Genomic DNA, 24,644 nt, shown 5'->3' on the forward strand with positions numbered 1-24,644 from the left:
AATTGGCCCCCCTGTGAAAAAGCAGTCCCCCAGGAAGGAGCTGAAAACTACTACTTGGGTTCAGATCTTGCTGAAAGAGTGCAAGAAAGAAATGGGTAATCAGTCATCATTTATCTTCACAGCAACAACCCTGATAAACACTTATGTGAATATTTTTTTTCTGTTGTTGTGGATACTAAGAGTTTACATATGCTAAAAGGGAAGTAAGAAAACTCAAGAGAAACACGATCTGTTGAAGATTTTCAGCTAAAAGAAATTATTCTTGCCTTCCATTTTCAAGTCCCTGAATATCTGAAGGCAAGGAGAGCTCTTGGAGGAAAATAAGAGAATCTTGTCATATCTCTGTATTTCTCATTAGGCATTAGCATTTGATACTATCAGAAACAGGACAGAGGCCATGCAGACTTTTTGTCTGTTCCAGTATGACTTCCTGGGATGTGTTACAAATGAAAGGTGTTCACAACAACAACATCCCCACCACCAAAAATGACGCTGCTGCTTCCTGTTTCTATCAATTCCTCACTGCCTCCATTATGAAAACACACAGAACCATGGGCCAAAATCCCACTGCACTTGGTGTTATACCAACTCAAAAGAGAATTAATATTTAGTACCTCTGATAATTTCTGATCAAGACTACTCATATTCCTGCAATACTGCAATACTGGCTTACTTTTGAATGGCAAGACTATAGATCTCTGCACAAAATTTCACAATGTTCTCTTAAACTGTTTTTGCTATTTCTGTATTTCAAGTCAGTTCTGAAACAATGGCTCTTTCTTGCATAGATGCTCTTCATTGAAGGGGTAATTTTTTTCAACATAGATAATTAAAAATCCAACAACCCTCAAAGCTGTTCTAGCACAGAAGCTCTCTGATTTGGAGTTGGTGTTTTGTGGCAGCTTTAATACAGGCTTATTGCTATGTCACTCTTCAGTGTCTGTACTCTTAATTCTAGAGAAGACTTAGATGACATTCCTGCATACTAAAGCATATTGCAAACATGCTTTCTATTTCATTCAGTTTGATCTAAACCAGCTACCCTGAGTAAGAACTAATATTGATATTGCCTGATATCATATGACTGTTAAATTTTAATTACTAGGTTCTTAGTCTGATTAAGCAATTAAATTGCTTAACTGAAAACTACAGGGCAATTGATTTATATGACGGTACTAAGAAATTCTGTTTGAAGTTTAAGAACAATTCCTTACTAAAGGTTACAAACACACGAAAGCTCTAATTGCAGAAGTATATTCCAGTATTAGTCATTCTAGTATTGTTTGCCTTCTGATTGTTAATAGTTGCTATTTACTACAGGAGTTATTCCTGGCTTCCCTTTTCTAAAAATCACTACTAAAACAGGCACTCTGTTCTGCTAATGCAAATTGCAGTGCAAGTGAAGTCTCTTCATGTGCTGTAAATGTCACTCATCATTAAACTTGAAGAATTATTGTTTCTGCCCCTTTAGCTATAAAAACTTCCTTAAAATGTCTGATTTTTCTTTTTTTAAATTTGAATCATAAAGCATTTGCTGTAACAAGATCAAATATAGAAAAAGGTGGAGCTTTTAAATGTCCAATTATATAAGGTCTGAAAGGAGTTATTGTTACAGACAGACTTTGTCACTGAGGTCTGAGGAACACTGAAATGAGCAGGGCTACCTGCAAGGTGAGAAACTGCTCAAACAAACAAGGGCAGAGTTTGCTCTACATTTTGATCATTTTACCATTTTTTCACTCTAGGTGAGAGTATTCCTCTATCTAGAGTTGACACGAAGTACAACACACACAGAAGAATGCCAGAATTTCCCCAAAACTCCCCTAAAATACTCCCCAAACCACCATGAAAACAAGGTTGTGTTGATCTGCACGAGTGGTACTAGGAAGTTTTCTCCTGTGATGCTGGGGTTTTCTCATCAAACAGAACTTAAATGAACACATTACTTGGCTTGAAGAAATCAAGTATCTCTCACTACTGGTAACGTTCACTACTACATATACTTTCTCTGTTGCTTTGGCATCTCACAGGGTGGAGGAGGAGTTAAAAGACAGGTAAGCTAATCACTGACACATAGCACTGTGCTGACTGGTGAGTGCTCAGGTCAGAATTTTAAAGGATTACTGATGAGCTCTGCCAGGAGAGAAAGAAGGGGAACAAAAGCAAAACTAAGCAAGCAGAGAACTCTGTGGGATTTTATAAAATATTAAGCACTTGCTCTCAGAAAATGAACGTTTTAAGGGTTTTGGATTCAATCTTGTGCCTCATAATTCATGACCCCCGCCCCCCTCCCCCCTTTATTTATAATAGCTAAGATAATGAATCTTTTTATACTATCACTCTGTATCGTTCCACATCCAGAGGTTTGGTCCAGCACTAGCTATTTAAACTCAAAGTGATTCTTTATCACCTATGTGGTTTATAGACTGCAGCAGGATCTTTCAGCATAGTGTTTGTTATATTAATAAAAATTTTTATTTGTTTACACATACTGTAATACTGTATCTACTACATACTAAATAAAACGCATAATTTATTTGCATTTTCCCATCTGATTTTCTGAAAAGGCTCATAAAATTTTAATGAAAGTAGTTAAAGCAACAGACTATGCATTAAAATCATATACAAAAAATGACCTTAAAAGAGTACTATTAAAATTGCAAAGCAAAGCGCTTAGGCTTGAAAAATGCTAGAGCAGAGGTGTCCAATTTCTCTCTCTATGTGCACACTCTAATAGACTTTCATTTTATGTCCCCAATATATCATGACAATTTTATTTACAAAACTCTAGTTTCTCTCTTTCAGGAAAGGTCTAGTATTTTCTTCCACATGTAGAGCAATTCCCTTCCCCCTCTACTGTACTGAGCACAGACTTTGATATCTGACATCAGCAGTAAACAGTCTTCATGCCTCTTTATCAAAGCCTTGGTAGCAAGGGTTTTTCAATAAACACTAATGATGTCATTTTAAGACAAATATGCACAACCTGTGTCACAGCGACAAGGAACTGAAACAGGAAGATGAAGATTCAGGTTCCCAAGCCTCCAAACTTATATTCTTTTAATTAACAGACTTTTTATATAAATTTTTCTAGGTGTGGAGTGTTGGTGGGGGTTTTTTGGTTGTCATTTTTTTTGGTTGTTTTGTTTTTGTGGGGTTTTGTTATTTGGCTGGTTTTGTTTGTACTTAAGAAAGCAGTTTTCTGTACCACACAGCTGGTTGCCAGCTTTTTCTTCCCCACTGTCCTAGATCATCACAAGCTAGTCTCCCCCTCTCCCTCAATAATGTCACCCTTTCCCACAGTGCATCTTCTCACCTACTGACATGCCCAATCTCCCTTTTTGCCCCATTCCCAGCACCCTTTTCTAGCTCCCCTCCACTTCCCCTAGTAGCCTCCTATCTTCCCAGGCTCTAGCGATATATTCTTACCTTTTCCTCCCCTAAACAAAAACAAATATCAGAGTTATTTTAGGAGACAGTAAAAGAACAATCTCTGTCAAAGAAAAAGCAAATAAAACCCACGCTTCAATTGACACTTGAATGGAAAGTTTTACTTCAAAAGGCTCCAGTTTCATAGAATCTGTAATGGGATGTGTCACGCATGACACTTAACAGGTGATAACATAGTGACTACTGCACACTACACCCATACTCTGCACACAGAAAGAGAGCAGAAAACCACACCTGAGTAAAGGAGGAGCAAAGGGTTTTCTTCTGAGACTTAATGAATTATCCATATTTCCTACAGAATGGCAGAAAAAGAATGACTGCAATAAATTGTTTTCTCCTGTATGTTTTTTCTTTAATGTGTTTGCTCTTTCAGTATAAACTCAGACTGAGAATTATTCTTTGCACCTATTTTGTGATGGACATTAGTCATAAGCAGCAAGTTATTCCATGCAACTGCTGGCAAAATTTAGTCCTTCATATAATGCTCATTTTTTGGGTACCTTTAAAATTAAACTACTGTGCTATTTTTTAAAAAGGAATTAAACTCCAGAAGCTTCGATCAAACAATTTTGTCATTTTGCTTTCAGAATTAGGCATCTGAGAAGATTATAAAGCAATAAAAAAAGAGGCATCTGATTAACTACACTATATTGAATTTCTCTTTTATAACATCTGTTTGTCAACAGCAGCATTACAACTGGCATCCAAAAATACAACTCCTTCTTTGAACACAGGAATTTATGCCAATTGCAGATAGCAACAAAAATTGTAATTACATGAAAGACCCAAACAAATCAATGCCAGATTCTCTGGTCTGGTCCTTCCACAGAGAAACACTTGAAAACTGCCATAGCAAGGTAATAGAGGTTTTTATTTGCAATCTTTGTATGTGCAATCACCCTTCAGTAATGGATGCAGAGCTCTAGCACCAAGCACTAGCTCTGTTCCTCTGTTTGCCAGGTCCTGACCCCAGCCACAGTCCCTGTTTAAGCTGCCAGAGCACCAGAGTCAGGGTATTGCTGCTATTATGGCTCTAAGGAAACCAGCATTTTGAAACTGGGCAAACTGTACAGCTAGAGTCTGACTCTCTCCATGGAATCCTCTGCTTTGCCCTAAGCCCACTGGTCACACTGGATGGATGGTTCTTTCCTATTCCCTTCAGTCTGTGAACTGAGCACTCTAGAACAGGAGAAGGTCACTGAAAAATGCTCTGCAGCTGCAGTTCCTGGGACTTGACTATGCCCTGCATGCTCCCCCCATCCTTCAGAACCTGCAGGTGAACCTTGCAGGTCACAGATGTGCTCTCCTCACAGACAGATATTCAGTGCAAAAATGTTGCTTTTAGATAAGAGAACCAAGTCAAAGATGTGGGAAGGATTAGGGTTAATTTTCACAACTGAAGGTGAATAACCAAAAAGGGCAGGAATTAGATATAGATCAGCATCAGCATAGATGTCACACTACCTGGGGAGGGAGGTGTGGAGGGAAGGAACGGGCATTTTAATTTAAGAAAAAGTAAACATAAATAAGTTTGATCTCATGTCAACAGCGATCTTCTGTGCATTCATAGAGTTAAAGTACCAATCATTATACTTATTACCTGTAGGCCAAAAGAGAACAATGAGAAACTACTTCACCCATGCAAGACTAAATAAAAGCAAATGAAAAATTTCATCTATTAAGACATCAGGCAGAAAAATGGGTAAAGTCAAGAGGAGATAGGTTTTGAAAGGGCAGCATTGTGCCACTGCCTGAGGCAAAGGGAAAGCACCTGCTGATAGTCAATGGTATCTCAAGGAAATGCCTTCTACTCTTCTACAATATGCTTTCCATTTGGCTTGTCACTGCTATGTACAGGAAAAACTCTCCTGCTCTGCTCTTAAGCTTATCAGACACTTAATTAGGGATGATATTCTTGGTCCTTTTGGAGTGCTCTGTAGGTAAGTGCTAAGTAGCATTGCTGTATTGAAAGACCCACTAAAAATAATGCTGTTTTACGAGATATACAAATAGCAATGTAATTCTTTTCTTCAAAGTTAATTTCTGAACCATATTGCACTGCACATCTTTTATTACACAAAAATGCGTATTAATAAATAGCACCAGCAACCCATTTTATATAATAAAGGCTTATTTCAAATGGTATAGGAAGCAAACATTGTACAAGATACTATTCCAGAAGTGAGCCAGACTAGAAATATCAATTACCTTCCAAATCCTTTTTATTGACATGGCAACATGACGGGATTTCAAAATAAAAAATGAAGGCAAAGAATCATTCAAAGTGGAGAATTAAACATGCTTCCCTATCTATACTCAAGCCTTAGAAGATAATGCAACTGGCAAATACACAGTGTAACAAAATTTTTAAAAAACATAAACAAGCAAACTAACCACAAAACCAAAATACCAAACAAGCCCACAACAGTTAAATCTTCTTTGGGACTATGTAATTTTTAACTTTTAGTCAACTAATTTAAAAAAAGGAAAGTGTACCCTTCCTCTCTTCAGCCAGGAGCTCATTTAGTTCAGTGCTCTTCTTTCTACATCTCATACTTCATGCTCCAAAATATAAGTTAGAGGGCCAGATGTATTATCTGGGAAGTTTTCCAAATTCATTAACTCCTTGGCACCAGTGACTTCAGGATACCCACTGCCAGCACTGAATATCATGCCCAGCAAAAAAAAAAAAAAAAAAACCAGCTCCTGGAGGGAAAGGATTAATAAAATGAGGCATTCAGCAGTGGCTGCTGGTCTCTTCGGTCGCAACAAGCAACTGAAAGAATCACAGTAACTGCCAACACTGATCACAGCCAGCTTTCAGCACCTAATACTCTGAAGGTCTTTCCTGAATATCTGCACCACAAGTCTTGAAAAAAGTACAGGTATTGTTTAAAGGAACATGAAACCAATAGTCAGAGAAAAGACTGACAGGAAGGCTGTGACTGCATTTCTAACTGCAGAGGGTGGTAAATATTACGCAGGGGGGTTAGAATCACATCATCACTTTCTCCTCAATTACACAAGACACAGACTGAAGGAATTTGTTTTGCTTTCTGAAATGGATGCAGTCTGGCTGTCAACAGCTAAAGGACTGATGACTGAAGAGCCTTACAGAGCCCTAAAAAGGCAGGAGACACGATGGATTCACTTGTTGTTCTCAGCTTTCTTCTTAGGGCCACGGAAGGAGCTCCATGATGGAATCCAGCTTTACTATCAGTCATGTAGGCACTTTCATGAGCCATCTGTTCAGGCACCATCACCAGAGAAGCTCTCTACTTTCAAGATCAACATACAGCAAGAGGCCCCTAGGATTTTAAACATTAAACTTGCTTTGCTGGCTGCTGTGCCTTCCTTTGAATCTTCACAGTTTTAATAAAAAGCAGTGATTTATTTACATTCTTCAAATTTCAAATATACTGTTGCTTAACCTTTGCTTAGGCCTAATGCCAGTTTTCTTGGGTTTTTGCCATCTCCAGTCACTTAAAATTTAGTAACAATTCTTTCTGCATGTGATATTCCAGGACCCCGAGATACCAAGATGTCGTGTCCTAATGACCACATCTGGGGAACTGCAGTATCTATGACCCTGTGCGAAATTCTGCACTGACACAGTTACACTGCTTTTTCTTTCAGAGATAGCTTTATTTCTGCACTCCTCCTCTAGACACATCCACCATATTTACAAGCTCTCCTACGCTCATATGAGTCAGAAACAACCTGGAACACAAGGCAGCAGGAAGCTCCAACTCACAGCAGAAACTTTCAGCAAAGACAAGAAATGTGGCAGGCTCAGCACAGACAGTCACAGTGAAAAATGTTGCCAGGTCTCAGGAAGAGAATGCAAGCCCCAAACAGCCCACAGCTGGTAACTCCTGCCAGCACCACACTGTTTCCTAGAGAGGGAATTTCAGTGCACAACAGACAGAGCTCTGCAGGCACATTGCTCCTCCAGCCCACTGCAGGCTGGCACACAATGGATTTACCACAAACACATGACCACTTACTTCAAATACAAACAGGCCTTATGTTGAGTGGATGGATTCATCACAACTATTAAAAGTCTACACTTTATTTCATTTTACACTGCTTACACATTCTGGGGATTTCAATGCTCTCTTGACCTGCTCCACTGAATTCTGGACAGAGCAATATTCAGCAGTACTGACCTAGGGAAGAAGTGGCACTATGGAATGTGAACATCAGAACTCACCTCCAAGCCTCAGTTAATACAACAATATGCCCAGAATTACTCCAGGAAATGAAAGAGGAGGAAAAAAAAAAGTTAAAAAGTAGAATCAGTATTAATGCATGGCTGGAAAGTACCTGTGTGTCTTATTTTTCTTCCTAATCACTTTTCCCACTTCTGTATCGTAATGGAGCTGGTAGCACTGGGGAACTGCTGAGCTTGAAATTTCCCAAGTCACATTAAACCAAGTTCCTATCCTCTTCTCTGCTCCTAGAAGAAAGAATATTTCCCAAGGGGAAAAGCCTATTGGTTTGCAACCCCTGGATGCCAATGATTCATACTGAGTAGTACATAATTCCCATATTAGTGAGACGTGATCAAAAAGAAGCAAATCTTTCACCACTATTGTTTATTTTAGTACACTGTAGTTTGGATATCTGCCAGATAAGGCCTTCTCCTCTGGGCAAAGGCTGTCCTTTCTGTTATGCACTTGAAGTTCACCTACATTTAAAAATAAGGCATTCCTCACACACAGAATCCCTCTTCAGCACCTTGCTCTAATAAACTCATGTCACAGCTTTAGCAGGCAGCTCCCTAGCTATGCATTCACAGGAGTACTTGCTAAAGTTCCTACCTGCAGGAACTTTAAGTTTTATTTCATGCTTGTCAAATGGAAATGTCTTATTTTGGTCCCCATTCAGGGCACAAGCTTCCTTCACAGAGAAGTCCAAGTTCTTTAAGACCTTCTCGGTAGATGTACATGCACTTTTGCTCTTGAAGCAAGAATATGAAAAGGGCTTTGCTGTTGAAGCCAGGGGTTGCTTTACTACCCTTTCATAGTACAGAAAATGATCATTTTCTGGTTGAAACAGAGTGAAATGTTTCTGCTTAACTTAGGCTTTTACAGCATCATTTGTTCTCTGGTTCAGCAACTTCCTGTGTTTAGCTGGACTGAAAGAAACTCCACCTTAGGGTAGGGAACCCAATCCCTGTGGTTCTTAAGGAAAACTGTTCTTTCTGTCCAAGCTGCCTGCTCACTCCATCTGGCCCTTATGAAAGCTTCTCCCATCTTGTCAGACCCAGCTGCTTTCAAGCACTGCTCAATCTTCTCTCACTCCTTAGGACCAGACCCACAGCACAGCAGCCCAAACAAAATTAAGAGACAGTCATAGTACTTAAGAGCAAGTAACATCACACAGTCAAAAATACACAAAAACAACTTTCACTGGCCATTAAGCAAACCTCTCAGAAACTGACTTTCAGTTTAGTCCTCAGGACAACAAAAGAGACTCAAACTTGCTCCCCCACTTTCTTTCCTTCGGCACAAAGACATCTCTGAAGATCTGCAAATCTTCTTTCATCCACACTTTCTCCCTCAGATGTGTCTGCCTGCCCCCTCCACCCCAGTCAACTTCTTCAGCTTAGGCTGATCCCAGGATCAAAAAATGTCAGTTACAAAATCATTCTTCTCTTCTCTTGAACTTCTTTTTTTCTTGCTCCCTTGACTAAACCAGAAGAATACCATTCTTTTTTGTAGAATTATTTTTCTGCTAGCTTCCCACAACAGCTCATCATAGAATTACAGGAATAACAATGCTGGCATAGAGAGAAGGGGGCAGAAACACGTGGCTTGGCCTTTATAAATACAAGGCTATAGTGGGATAACAGGAAAATATTCAGTCAACATGCTATTTTGTAAAAACTCAATTAGAGGCCCTTGGATTTGCATCCACACTCTTGTTGGGTCTAAATTCAGTCTTGCTCTAGATCCTAAATCCCACACAAGAACATGGAGGGAAATCAGGTTTCTCCTGCAAGCTTGTTATTGTTCTCAGCAGATCAGATCTATTCACTTTAATAACTGAAATTCAAAGAAAGATCAACGGGCACTGCTCTGTCCTATCTTAATACAAAGCACACTAAGAGTCACAGAACACAAAGCATTCATAAAATCAAAGTGAACAAGTGAATTTAGAAAAGATTCTTACATTCTAAGGATGAGACAGCAGGGATGCTCTTGTTCAGTTTGCAGAGGTTTACTGCCACTTTTTATTCCCTGGTCCTGCCACTGAGAAAGTGGTTTTATTCATGGCAAGTAAAACAGTGTTAAAAAATTTTAAAAAATCAATGCAAGTTTGGCATTTGAATTTAATAAGGGTATCATTTGACATGGTAGATATGGTGATTTAGTAGACAGCTGCCTCACAGTTCTCACATCCATCCACTTGCTGAATTTCCCTTCTAATTGCATGTAAGCTTGTCTCTCAAATGGGTGGTTCAAGGAGATAATCTCAACACTATTAATTTTTGTCCTTCTTATTTGAAATTTTGGCTGGTTTAGTTCTCTTAACCATCTCACCAGCTAAGCTGTGGGACTGGAATAAAGAATGGAATAATGGAAACTGGGCAGCTGCAGATAGGAGCCATGGCGCCCAAGACTGCTTTATTCAGCAGCAGCAAGCTTTCAGATCAATGTCATAACATCAAACATCACCCTCAAGTGAGGAATTTTTATCTACAGATGACTTCCTGAAGACCTAACAAAAAGGGGTCCCAACAAATCATCATCACACAGCTAATAAAGTCTTAAAAAAAAAAAAAAAAAAGGAAAAAAAGCTGTCGAAGAAATAGTTACAGCTGGTGAGTTACTGGGAGTATAAAATTATTATTCTTAAGAGTTAAAATGAGTGGTTGTTTCCTTCCACAGAGGAGAACCACCTAACCACATTATCTGAGAGCTGTTTATCAGCCACATAGACCTGGCAGGCATGGGGGACTGTAAAGACCCCCAGACTGACGTCCAGAAGAGAATTTGACTTAGAGACTGCTTTTCTCTAAAATTCAATAATACAGTAAGTTCTGTTAATTTAGAACAATGGTTTGAATCACACAACTGTAAGTGTCCAGCCCTCCCTCCTGACTCAGGTCAGTCACAAAGCAAACTTCTCATGCACAAATATATATAATTTTTGTACAACTGGCAACATTAATCAAGCCTTCCCATTCTCTCCCAGCTCTAACCAATGACAATAGTTACAAAAACATATAATATATAATATATAACACTATTATACATGTTAAAAAATTAAGTTGATTTTGAAAGGGTAACAAAGCCATATTTGCATTAAGAAAGTTAATGTATCCTCCTAGGTTCACTAAACAAGTTGTGCTTGAAGAAAATTAAAAAAACCACAGTAGCAAGGGATTCAACAAAAGCTGAGTGTTTTAATTTGTGGACTAGAAATTGTTTTAAACCCCCAAAATATAATATATTCAATGTAACATCTTTGACTTTGTACTTTGCCAGATATAAATAAAGGAGAAAACATTCACTCCACAAATGACCTGCAGGCAAAAAAGGAACCTCACTTTTTGCTTCTCAGCTGCATGAACTGATACATATTCTCAGATGAGAATTTATTTACAACTGTAAGTTCAAAGCAGCACTGGCTTGGAGAATCATAATCAAAGTTGATGATGATGATAATGTTGATAATAATATAAACAACACTACCACAAGAATATAATCATTCAGGAGAGATGCCCAACTGAATATAACAGGGAAAGTGAAAAGTCTTGCAAAAATATTCCCCACAATAAAACATCAAACATAACCCACAGCTAAATGATTCAAAGCTTCCAGAGGCACAAGTTGTGGGTAACAGAGTGAACTGAAGCATCGTAGAAAGGTACTTGAGTTTGTTTTTGTGCCAGTCACACTGAAATGGCACCAAGCATCACATGGGCTGAATGAAGGGAAAAAAAATCACATTGCACAGCTTCCAGTGACACCACAGTGTGCTTATATCCAGTATCCATGCCAAGACACACAGGTCAGGCTGCACTGCTATTGCTGAGGTATATTGCAGACTGTGAAGTAGACAAGTCCTCTTCACATTTGCAAAAATAATTGAAGCAGCCAAGTATTACATTGTTATTTTCACAGAGAAATAAAATGAACTAAAATCAACCTTTTCTCCTCTCAGAAGTGCAAAGGGAAGGGTCAGATTCCATATGATACACACTTTCAGTTAGTAGCAAGGCCCTTGTTTGGACAGGCACTTCACTGCATATGTCAGGCAGCTCAGCCATTTACATGAGTCTTTTCTACTGTGGACCAAGTTACTATATAAATCCTTATGAACTCAATACTAAACCCAATGCTCCCCTTGAAAAGCTGAGCTTTAATGACATCTACAGCAGCAAGAAGGCTTATTTAATACAATTATAAAGTCTGGCATAAGGAGAGGAGAACAGCACTTCCCTATCCACTTCTTCAACATAATTGTGTTACCTGCAAATGAAACTTGCTATAACGGCACCAGCCTCAAACAAGCCCAGCAGCATGCACTAAGCTTTCTGTAGTTTTTCCTAAATCCACTATTATCCCCCATCAGATTCCTTGACTAAAAGGAAGCCTCTTGTGCATAAACCACTGGATTTTCCTGGTGTTCCAATAGCTCACACGTAGTTTTAACAAAAACTCATAAAATGTCCTTAATGCAGAATACATCCTGGCATTAAAGGATGCAGAAATACACCAAGACCTTTAACCTAAATTATTCCAAACTACTTCCACTTTCCATCTGAATTGCAGCTTAACCACAACTCAGTCACCCCACATGAGGCAGGACAGCTGGGATGGCACTCAGGCCTCAGGACAGGCTGCCCTTGCAGGATTTAGCTGCACAGCTGCCTCTCCAGGCTTTCTTTCCCAGAACACCAACCCTACCTACAGGCTGAGCAGCCGTGTGGGAACTACACTGACAGCAAAATTAACAGTAAGGGGCAGAGCTAGACCAGAAGCATCCTTCCAACTATCCCAATGGGCCTTTTCCTACTCAAGTCCTAACCCTATCTCTTGCCATATGCTGTGGTTTAACCCAAATTCAGCTTGGTAACACAACTACCCACTAGCACTCACTTGCTGGTACTAAGCCATAGCCCAGTCACATGTTCCTCACATAGCAGCCAGCAAGAAAATAAGATCTTACTCATCTTGTTTCAAGACTGTCTTGAAACACAACCCCAGCCAAAAGCATGGTCTAGTGACATTAAAATAAAAATAGGAAAGCTTTTTTGACCATTTTGCTAATTAATATGTCAGAGCTCATAAAGAAAGACTCATCAGCTTTTCTCCAGCACTGCATCATCTGAAAGAGCTGTGTCAGCAGAGACCTCAGCAGACAGTCAATACATACTAAAAAGTGTTCTGAGCAGTAAATCAGAGCACAAAAATGAATTTTAGAAAAAAAAATTAAAACAGTTGCAAAAAAATTCAGCACTCAATTTCATTATTTGATATAAATCAGTTTATATTTGATATGCAATTCTTGCGCTTCTTTATAAAGGATATTCTCTTAACTGTCCTAGAATTGATTTTACAAAAAGCTAGGAGTTTATGAAAAGCTAAGCTAAAGCTTCTGAATTTTCAAGGATCTTCTCTGCTTTACAACAGAGGCACCACTTGTCTGCTTCTCGTTCTCATCACTGGTATTGGCATACCATTGCTGAGCACACCGGAAGGCAGGAAGGTTACAGAGGACAAATTCTTTCCTAGAGGATTCAGAGAAGCTGTCTTACACACATAAACTCATGCACACAGAAATCTGTTTGGGTTTTTTTTTCCAGAAAAGGACCAGGAGGCTGCATCAATACAGCACTCCGTTGCTTTTGCTGATGGCATTGTGGAAAACATTTTCAGTAGTATGCTTAGTATTTTCAATACAAAGAACACCTGTAAGCACAGCAGGGGTCTTCCATCCAGTAGGATGAGATACAGGCCAGGTATGAGAACCAGAATTCACAGGTAAATTTCTGTAAGGCTCATATATGTATTTGGAACAAAGCTCCAGCCACCTTTCCACAGAACATGCTTACAAGCTCAGGATATGTCCAGACATACTTCTAAAAAACAAATCTACTCTTTAAGTAGGGTGGGGGGGAAAAGGAACTACTGCTTGTGGGTGCAACATACAAAACGACAGATGGGGCTAGAGCTACAGATCCTTCTAATGCCTCAGTCTTACAGAGAATTGTGATAACACTTTTTGAAATTAATGCACGCCTCTAACTCCTGCTGCTGCTGCTCAGTAACATGTAATATGTGAGGGATAAAGTAGCTGTTCCAAGAGCTGAGACTAAATGCTTGAAGAGCCACTGCCCCAGAAGAAATAGAAAGGATATTTCCCTAGAGAGAATTACTCAGCTGTGTATTTTATAGAACAAGTCATGTTGAAGGAGAGATAGGATAATTGCATTGATTGTTAGTAGGTGATAATTAATTCTGTAGAGAAATACGCTTAGTTTCCTGCAGTCTAGAATGGGATGGAAACTCTCCATTCTGTAATGAGAAACTGTGGTTTGCTTGCAGCACAAGAAGTTGCAATATCTCCTTTTAACATTCTTAAGGTACCTACAGGAAGGCAGCACAATGAATGATGTGAAAACATAAGTTCTGTGGTGGGACTAAATGCCAGACAATTACACATATGACATATATTTCCAGAAAGCATAGAGTAAAAAGAGACCAGAGAAAAAGAACACCATGTTCTTGAACAGACCTTGGAATTAAATCTTTGAATGGAAAAATGTGGAAACCAAAATTGCAGCTTGATTTCCCTTTATGAAGTGTTAGGAAATGGAACATAGAGAGCAGGAGAAATGTTTTGCAATGGTATTGAAACGGTATTTAAAGAGGATAGGACCAATAAAAATAATTTACAAACCAACTGTTTCAGAAGTTAGCTAAATTCTTTTATTCTTACAGGGAAAAAAAGAAAACTTGAGGAATCTTTGTATCTATTCCTTGGGTGATCTGTTGGCCACTGATTTTAGTTTATGAAAAAAGATCTTAGGTATATGTAAGAGACCTGTGAGGAAAAAGTAAAGCAAACAAGTCAAAATTCAATAACGATAGGTCCACATGTTCATATAAAATTTGTAGGTGTCTTCAAACAGAAAACTTTTCAAAGTCAGTGTTCAAGAATCTGCAGAAATGTGCAGAAGATCAAATGCTACTAAAAATTATATTACAAAGCTTAATGTACCTAAAACAATTGACTGCCACAGAGTTATAATTTTACCCCTCAATATTCTTTGATAGCAGTGAATTCCATTGATCTTTGGTAAACTGCATGATGTTGCAACGTTTGTAGTAATTTTTCTGAACAGGGAAAAGCCCAAGGGCAACACCCTCAGCTTCTTCAAGTTGACAAGATCATTTCTTTGAAGCTTTCACATTCCCAAAAGAGAAAGTTGAAAGAATTTTTTTCTTCCCAGGAGTGATAATATTACAAGACATATGAACTACTCCCTGATTCAGAAAGAGAATCCAAGAACTTCACAAGCTTAGGAAACATGCCAAAAAAATTTAAAAAGCATGTGTCTACTAAGTTCAAGAAAAGGTCTGCAGATAAGGAAAATCCACACCAGAGAACTAAAGAAGGACACCCAGCTGTACAGAGAAAGAACACCATAAACAATCAGGAATCTCACAGCTGACCTCCTTTTACATGAATTCAGCTTCTTAGACCTATCTATGGAGTGGGAAAGGGCAATGTACAATGTGCTACAAAGGGGCAGTCTGAGAGTTCAGGATTTTCTAACATCAGAAGACACTGCTGAATAACTGAAGTTTTCTAGGAAGTTTAAGGTTTCTCATACCAGCTTACCCACAGCTCATCAAAAATTACAATCTTATGTGACACTGCCTTGGAAGTTTTTTTTTTAAACAACAGCTGCAAGTTGTACAATGCCATAGTATGGTTGGTAGAACTTATTTAGTAAGCAGGTAGAGTAATTGCAGCACTATGGATTAATGCTTTTTATTATTATCACCTGAAAAGTTTAAGAAAAAACAAATAATTTCTCCTGCAAAGGACAACAAAAGGAAAAGCTGTAACATTTTTGTTTTTACTCTGTACATTTTTTTAGCTTTGTCTTCAGTATTCCTGGTAATGGAAGTGTAACTGAGCAAGAAGAAAAACAAATAAATACTTGCATTTCTCAAAGCGTGCATTGTTTAAGTCTCTACAGTCCATAAGAATGCACTTCTACTTATTTGAAAGTGCATTTCTTCAAGTTACAACACCTGTACTGAAAAATAAAGTTACAGTTCTTCCTGAGAATGACTTGCCTACATACACTGCCTGGCTAAGAGCAACCCCTAATTCATCATTGTTCAACTTGCAGTCAGTGCTTACAAAGTAATGCCTCAATTTGCAAGTGTCTTTGTCACCACAGTTTGTGGAAGCTGATTTCATTTACTGCCCATACTACTTTCAAGTTGCTGACTTTTTCTCCAAAACAGGAGGACAGCTTACCCGATTTGTGTCCGGCCAACAAACCAACTTTGCTTTCATCTGCCACTGGAGAAATAAAAGAAAAGACACAAAGATCAGAAACTTATTTAAATTCACAAGCCTTTGAAACACTGTCAAATTATTTCAGACACAGTATCCTCAATCTTTAAATTATAATAATCTGAAAAAAAGCCTTTCTTTACCTAATCCACATGGGGTGCTTCAAAGTCCAAATATCTGAATCAAAGCCCTCTGAAACCAATAAAAGGACTACCAGCAGTCCTTGTGGATTACAGATCAGGACCTCAAAACTTACACACTCAAAACTGAGTTGTCAGAAGAGCAATTGCACTTGTAAATAACTCATCTTGCCAGACAAATCACAGGGCATAGGAGAGTTGTAACATTTTCAGATCAAAGACCTAATTGCAAAAAGAATCCAGATGTGGAAACCTTCCCATCTGCAAGACGTCTCACTGACTCACAGGACCTCTGCAGATAATAAGGTCTCCCAAACCCTGATCGTTTTAAAGGCTTATGCATTTTTTGTATGTTATATTTTATTTTGTCAATAAATTGTAACTTTGTAGTATTTCACAGCATCTTAAAAAGAAATATGCTTGCAGTAGCAACAGTTTGCAGACAGTAGTAGAGGAGCAAATTCTGAATGTAACAGGAATTGGAAGTTCTGTTCAGTAACTTCAGTTTATTGTCATATATCTCAAGAAACTAATTAAAATACTCTCCTGGAGGGCTGAGGGGAAGAACCAATCACTATTTCTTAAAATGAATTCTATGCAAAGAAACAGCAGTAAAAGCAACGTTAGGGATGATAAAACAAGAACAGGAAATGAATGTTAGGGTTGAAAGCTTATCCTTCAACTCTGCCTGCCCAAGCACTCCCTTACTCACCTTAAAACATAATCTCTTTATATGATAAAATAAATTGTCAAGTCATACCAAAAATTTCAGAAATGCAAACTTAAACAAGCTCTGTACAGCCGTCACTATAAAAAGTTTACATAGAGGGTTATCTGCCATCATACCAGAACCTGTTATTTTCTACCTAGGAGACAGCAGTACAGTAGTTACTCTCATTTAGGAGTTACTACTGGGAAAATAATCACAGTAAATATTTTCTTATATTGCCTCCCCATTTCACATTTAGGTAAGCTTTTACCCTCAAAAATCAACATCAAATTCAGGACTGGGATTCACAACTGGAGTCATGAATCCACAAATGACCACTGCATCTCTTCTGTACTTCTGTGACCTACTTGCCACCGGATTATCAGCAAATTGACATAGTGTATGGTTTTTATGGGATGTACGTGCTAATAAAGGAAGACTAATTTTGCTTGCAGCAAAATTAGAGATGTAGATTCTGCTAAAGAAAATGTCAATGAGACTAGTCAAAATTAGAAGTGCAACCAAAACTCAAGTCGATCTTTCAAATTTTTTGTCCCTGGAAATGATAACTATCAACTCCTTGCTATGCAGTTTAATCCTATAATGCAAAATTACTGGACAAGGATTTACCATGAGGATAGATCAAATTCCTTTTCCTGCTCCCTCCTCCTAAATTTCTCTCTAAGCAAAACAACTATAGAAAATTTTGGTCCTAAAGGTTAGTGTTTTGACAAGTTATGATTGTGTGAAAACAAGGGATTGTAATGGAATAGGATTCACAGCCTTAATTATAGCAGTCACTAGTGGCAACCAGTATAATGTATGATAATTACTTAAAGCAGGTAATGTTACAGTACATAGGAACTTTAAAAAAAAAAGACAAAACCCAAGGTTCACAGTATTTTTTAAAAGCTATGCTGATGACTTGGTTTGCCTGAAACTAAGTTTTACATTATTAAAAGGGATAAATCCATTTAACTTAATCATACTTTACACACCAGCTTCTCACACAAAAATTAGATTTTAATACTGGAGGGAAAAAAGGAAGAATAAAATGATTAAAAAATGAAAAATAATCTTACCAAAATACAAGGTTAGCATTATGAGTTTAAGCACACATATGCACAAAATCTGGGAAAAGCAAATATTAAAGTTCTATATCAAAGTTTGAGCAAAATACGTGTGCACATCCACAGGGTGGTTTTCATTTCATGGGTTATTATGCTTAGGCAGGGCCTTTTAGGCTGGCCATCTTTCATTAGATTGAACAGAAGTAGCCCAGAAAAGTACATTGGATAAAACCCCCACTGCTTCCCTTGTTTCCCAAAGAAACAAGGAGAAGACCACAGGGAAAAAACCCAACAAAAACAGAAAAAAGCTAACAGAAGATAAATACTTTGTATGCCAAGGTTGAAAACTGTGTAACCAAAGATTTCATTTAGAAAGTACATAGGACATGCTGTTTCACAAAGTACCATTTGAAAACCCTTCTTTGCACATTGTTCAAAATTGATGCAAACATTCAGTTATGACAAAAATTGTCTCTCTAGTTCTTGAAAAAAGGCAAGAAGTAAGAGGAAATTTATTTCCTAAGATTCTACTAGTTTTGGCCTGTCTTTATAGAAAATTACCTGAATGATTTTAAACAAGAAAAGAAAATACCATCTACTCTTAAAACTCAAGTAAAAAGAATTCTAATTATTTTTATATTGCAACATCAGAAAGTAATTACTTGGCAAATAACTGAAATATTTCGGCTCAAGAAGATCATACTTGGGAATGCACAAGTAAGTATTTTTATGAAGACACTAGAATAACTGTGTATTCTTGAGCTAGAATTATTAAATGCATAACATCTCAAAAAATAGAAACCACCTAATTTGGGACTCCAAAGAAAAAACTCAAACAAAAATCTGGGAAGGATTCAGACAAGAGTATAAATAGATTCACAAACAAGAAGATACTTCTCCTTTACTTGTGAATCAAATACTTCACATTTTGAAATGTCCCTGGAACCCCAAGGATTTGTTAGTTCATGGAAGTTATTAATGTTTGTCCGTGGACATCACACCAGCTCTTTTTAAGTTACATCTATTATTTAGGAACCACATTTTCACCACAGAAGCCAGTTATGCATTCACTATCAGTACTCAAAGTAATTGCTGAAATAAAAGATGAAAGAAGTTCTGCAGATACTTAATAAAAACATGGACATTTGGGGGCCTAGCAAGACCACAGATTATGAAAGAAGGAATATTACTAAACCAAACAAATCTGCCCAGCTGATAGCAAATAACTGATACTCTTTTTTTTTAAACTATGCCAACCATTACAGAGAGTAAGAAATCCTGTCTCTTTATGCCATGAGTTTTATTGTATTTCCCATGGTAATACTCTGGAGTGCTGTTTTGCTTCAAGAAAATAGATGTTATTGTTTAGCAATAGTAAAAGCACCCAACGTGCTTTTGTGTCCTTCCACATAAGTATTTTGACTGCCATTTCTCTGCCCTGCTCAAGGTAGCCATTTTGTTGGAATTGATAGATTTCCAGTGGTTTAGTACACAACAACCTTCTGAACTTCTCAAAGTTTGTATCAAATCCAGTCCAGGCTAACACACAGGCTAACAATCTAGTTCCAAACTGTGGTTTAGAGAAGCAAAAATCAATGCTGCCTCCAACTGCCATAACCAATTTCCCTCCTTCTGCCCAGTTCAATTGCTGAACCATTGCATTCTTTTTCCCTAAATCAAAGAGTTACTACCATTCACAAGATACAAGGTTCTGCTATTCAAATTAAGTGACTCTGGTGAAGGATCAGTTTTGCACATTGACTAAAAGCTACTAAAAAATCTTCTAAACATGTGAAAGTCATGTATTTCTGCTGGACAAACTGACACGTACCTTTGAAGACCAGCTGCAGTTCTGTGCTCAGAAAAGAAGCAAACAAGGATTAAAATTACAATTAATGGGGAATAATAATATAAGACACTGAAACACAAAAGAATTTCATAGATAACAAACTTCCTAACAAATAACTTTGTTAGTTAATAGGAAGCCAAAAATAAATTTCTTATTCACACTAATCAATTCACAAGGGCTGTATTACCAAACTATATATAAAAATTATGCTTCCACACTTCTCAGAATCCATCAGTTTCTGTGGTATAAACATATGACAAGAAAGCAAAGCCTCAAATAGGTCACTGTTTTTTCCTGGTGAACTCTATCCTTACTCAGCCCTTTCATCATAATGAAGACAGTGCATCATCAATTAGTTTTAGTCAGCGATAGTGCCAGGGACATAATTCTCCTGCCAGTTTTATTTTCTGGGTGAAGTGTTTCCCCATCTAGCAGTGGCATAAATCACTTGGAGAAATGGTGTCAATTGTCTCCCAACCACCACTTAGAAAATGCTGCTTCCTGTTCCAAGTTTGCTCTGAAGTGCTATGTACAAAGACGACAGGTTAAAATCTACACTAGCGACAAAATGTGTGTATCAGGAAGGGTAAACTCACACTGGCTTCAAATACTTTTGTTCAGTAATTCCCTCTCCTCACCTTTCTCCCACATAAGAGCATTTTTTCTGGGGAGACCTAGATATCCACCAGCTACTCACTCTTGAAGTTTTAGGAGCCCTTAATAGATTTCTGCTCACTTCAGTGAGTTGAAAAAGCACAGAAACTACCAAAAACCTTGCACAAGGGCCAAGGAAAAATTATACTTATGAAGTAGGAAATAAAAAAGAAAGGTAAACCTTTTCCAAAATGGCATCTAACACAACATTTGGGATGCCCTGTTCAGCACATTTAAAGACAGGAATAAATCACATCCAAACCATGATTCTGGATTCTTTTTCTCTCCTGTACAAGGTTTTCTCTAATTAGATTTTTCAGAACAATTTTGTTAGAACTGATTTAACACTTCAATTCAATTGTATTCAGAGAAGATCCCCAAGGGATATATCTCGTATGTCAGCACATGAGAATGAAAATGCTTAAGCTTGCATTTGCTATTACTACTACTTGTTGAAGAACCAGAAGTACAGTTGAGGCTGTCCACTGGGCACATTTAGCTTTAAATGAAAGTTTTTCTCCTGGCAGAAAGAACCATTGTTTTACAATTTCCCAGCCAGCATGATACAAATTTTTTCACTTTCTTGTAATGCCATAACTACTCGTTCTTGAAGGTTACACTGTTAATTGAGGCCACCGTGGCTTCTTTTATACTTTTGTTGTCTTTTCTAATCCTCTCTCACCTCTGCTCCAGAGAAACCACACTAGGCTAAAACTCCCCCGCTGCACGTCTTGCACATGTCATTAACACTTCTTCCAAATTCCTAGGGTTAAACTGCAAGTTCCTAATGTAATCTGTCATTCACTGATTAAAAACATTGATGGGGAACACATTTAAGACAAAGTTTAGACAACATATTTATACCAGTGTTCTTAAAAGTTACTTCATTATCATCTTTACTTTCTTATAGCAGCTATACATTAACTTAATTGCTATTTTCTCTCCCTAACACTTTAATAATATAACTGCATTAACAGATCCACTCAAAGTTACACTAAAGCAGCCTAAAAAAATACCTCCTCAAGCATGTGTTACCACGTTCTCAGCTGTGTCACCATCACAACTCGTACAACGCTCTCAGTCTGTTCCACAACAAACCTCCTTGAGTCCTAGATGATTTCTACAAAACCAGTCCAAACAGTTGATATTCTCTTTTGCCCACTTTTGCCTTTGTGCCACAACTCACTGTCTCCTCAACTGCACTGATTTGGTGTAAAACTGAGTAACAAAATTGCCTTGTTAAAAGCCTCTCTTTTCATACAGAAGAAACCTAATTTCAGTCTAATTTCAATTCAGTTAACACCATCCCTATCACTTAAGAAACAATTTTGTTTCATTCCTGAATTACAGACCTTACAAACAGAAATTTGAAAGTCATTTAAACTACGAAAGCGGCATTGTGTTCATTTGTAAAAATTGATTCTGCAGAGAGCCTCATAAAATATACATCTAATCTGACAGTACTAGAAAGCTACTCATGACATAAGTTAAAATAATGTTAAAATCTCTTTTAGCCCTTGATACCAAAGATAATCACAGACATAAGCGATAGAGTTTTTCCTTAACCCATAACATTTTTGTTCTTGAAAAATCTCTCTTCCAAAGATAATTTTTAAATTACTAAGCCTGTAACATTGAAAAGACTCTTAGAATTCTGATCCATCTTCTCTATTTCTTCATTAATGCTCTAACAAACCCAACTAGCTCCTAAATGCATTGGTTTCAAGTCAAAGCAAACAAATAAATGTATTCCATACATACAACATGGTTAACAAAACAATGACTTTAAAATACCAAACTACTTTTTGTCCCACTAATACCATAACTCTCACTAGGGACCTCCCAAATGTATTCTCTCAATTGTATCTGAATCCAAACATTGCTTGAAAGACCAATCTTCATTAGCTCTGTCTGGTCCTCATTTGCCTATGTTTTGAGATATTTATTTCAGTTTACAGAAATTACACTCAGAGTAAAAATAATCTGCTTCAGAGCAAACCATGAAGCAGATAATAGCATCTTGATTGCATTTTCCACATCCTTCTGGATATGGGACACAAGTTTCCCTTCATTTTGAGGCATTTTAAAAGTATGAACTGTAATTGAATGTATCCCTTCACTAAGAAATTAGCAGTTAGTTAAGTATTGGCTTCCTTGCAGAATACTCCATACCTTATACCTTGCACATTTACTTGCTAATTATTCCTAAATAAGTAAGCTGCCTGATATTTTAATAAATTTGCCCCAAGGTTAAGGCACTCCACGTATGGCTAATGATGTTTCAGCAAACAATATTTCACTCACATTTAAAATCAAGTAAAGGACATATCCATTTCTTCAGGCTATTGAGCTTAATCAGTTAAAATTTATGGGGTTTTGCCTTTGAAGGGGAAAAGAAGAGGGAATTAAGCAGCACCTTGGGATAGTGGTCATGGGTTATTATACCAACATCCTCAAATATAAATCTACACAGTACTTCGCCTGAATTGATACCCAACAAAAATGCTATATATTCATATGATTCAATTTCATGTTGCTTCAGGTTAAAACAAGCCACACTTTCATGTGTTTGCATACAATTCCCATGGCTGTAGTTTTTACACTACATTTATGCAGAGCCTAAATCACTCCTGTGCATAAAGATTTATGGAAAGTAAGGGTGTTGGGGATAGATAATAAGACACCTTCCTTCCTTTTGTTTTCATAGAGCACACTGACTTACACTTTCTAATGCAACATTAAAAAACAATTTCACATTAACATTACAAAAATTACCTTTTTAATATAGTTTAAAGAAAAAACTATTGAAAATGGATTCTGACAAAATATTACATAGAAATTCTTCTCTAGAGAACTGTGGTAATGTAAGGGAAAATGTGTGTGTATAGAAGGTTGTTAAAAGCAAGGAAAAATCATCCTTCCAATGACTTATTTAGAAGCCATTGATTTCTTAATTTTCAATCTGCTGTTAAGTTCTAAAAAAAGGGTTCCAATTCAGTGTGAAGAGAAAACACAACATACATTTCCACCATTTTTTATTTTGTTTTGCTTATTTTTTAACACTAGGCTCTAAGCACAAGTCAAAGCTTCTCATGCAGTGCAACTCTGGTTAGTACCAAGTCAGACTCTGTTTGGCTCTGCATAAATTCTTGAAGTCATAGTTATAAGTGGGACTTTGATTTGCTAACATATGGATGACCATGGCTGAAGAACAAAAAAAAAATTGCAACTGAGAGGATGTGCCAAGTGCCAGGATCAGCAGAAGAAAACAGGGGGGCTGTGCTCTTTTTATCACCACCAGTTCAAAATAAAAGTAGGCAAGGCAAAGAAATATCTGCCGTAAGACACAGGATATGAACTCTGCCAGTGATCCAGAAAGTGCTGTCATTATCTCAACACAGCAGCAGGGAAGAACATTAAGACTTATGGCTGACATGGAACTAATCTGTAGCCTATTACTCTGAATGAAGCTGTAAATTTTGAGAAACATTTGATCACTGTGGAAATGATGGATGCTAAACAGAGAGCCAGTCACCCTGCCCCCATACACTCTGCACAAGGACATCTGTACAGATAAGGGAAGTTCTGCTCATCTCTGAAAAACCAAAGAAGATTATCATTACCACTACATGTGCTTTTTTCTTTTTTTAATTTCTACAACAGTAACTCAACAACATATGCCACTGATTTTAATTTATTTTTTTTAAAGCAGGTTCAAGCAAAAACTAATTCATCTGGAAAGAAACTGAGTTGCTGAAATATACCAACTTCAACCAATGCTACTTTTGGGTTGATGCTATCTGTGAATGTGGCAGCTAAGACTTGTGTCAGTCCACAGGACTCATGGCATGGCAGCCTAAACAAGCAGGTGGCAGTGGTTCATACTCTCTGCTCCTGTCCAGCTGCTCAGCCAACAGTCCTGACATGCACCAAGTGGCAATAAACTAAACTCCAGCTGCCCCACTGGCAAGCAACCTACAGCTGGATGTACCAAGTTCCTTTCACTGCAAGCTTTGCTCTGGAGAGTGACAGCAACAAACTGATGCACAATGCTAGCAGTACGGAGCACTTTTTCATCATCCATCCTTATTACTTCATATTATTCACTGAGGATATTCATTTATAGCAATTATTATTTTGTAAATAGCTATGACTGGAAAGCAAATTAAGCACTCAAAGGTTTCTGGACTTAAATATATATATAACTGAAAAGAGAAACA

General features: G+C 37.6%; 1 protein-coding gene across 9 annotated transcripts in view; it reads right to left on the reverse strand.

The window, feature by feature from the left end:
* The window catches only part of PARD3B (par-3 family cell polarity regulator beta), a 531,684-nt gene that overhangs the window by 150,002 nt on the left and 357,038 nt on the right, over window positions 1-24,644 (reverse strand). For 6 of the 9 annotated variants that reach the window (XM_064434188.1, XM_064434182.1, XM_064434186.1 and 3 more), the window contains 2 exons: window positions 19,753-19,773; window positions 15,964-16,008 (listed from right to left, as the gene is read on the reverse strand). The exons of 1 other annotated variant lie outside the window; for it this stretch is intronic. In XM_064434188.1, the coding sequence (XP_064290258.1) occupies window positions 15,964-16,008; window positions 19,753-19,773 (66 nt within the window). The remainder of the gene's footprint in view (window positions 1-15,963; window positions 16,009-19,752; window positions 19,774-24,644) is intronic. 2 more of the 9 variants (XM_064434184.1, XM_064434187.1) reach the window with 1 other exon arrangement.

The sequence above is a fragment of the Passer domesticus genome, chromosome 10, assembly GCF_036417665.1.
Source record: "Passer domesticus isolate bPasDom1 chromosome 10, bPasDom1.hap1, whole genome shotgun sequence".
Taxonomy (NCBI): Eukaryota; Metazoa; Chordata; class Aves; order Passeriformes; family Passeridae; genus Passer; species Passer domesticus.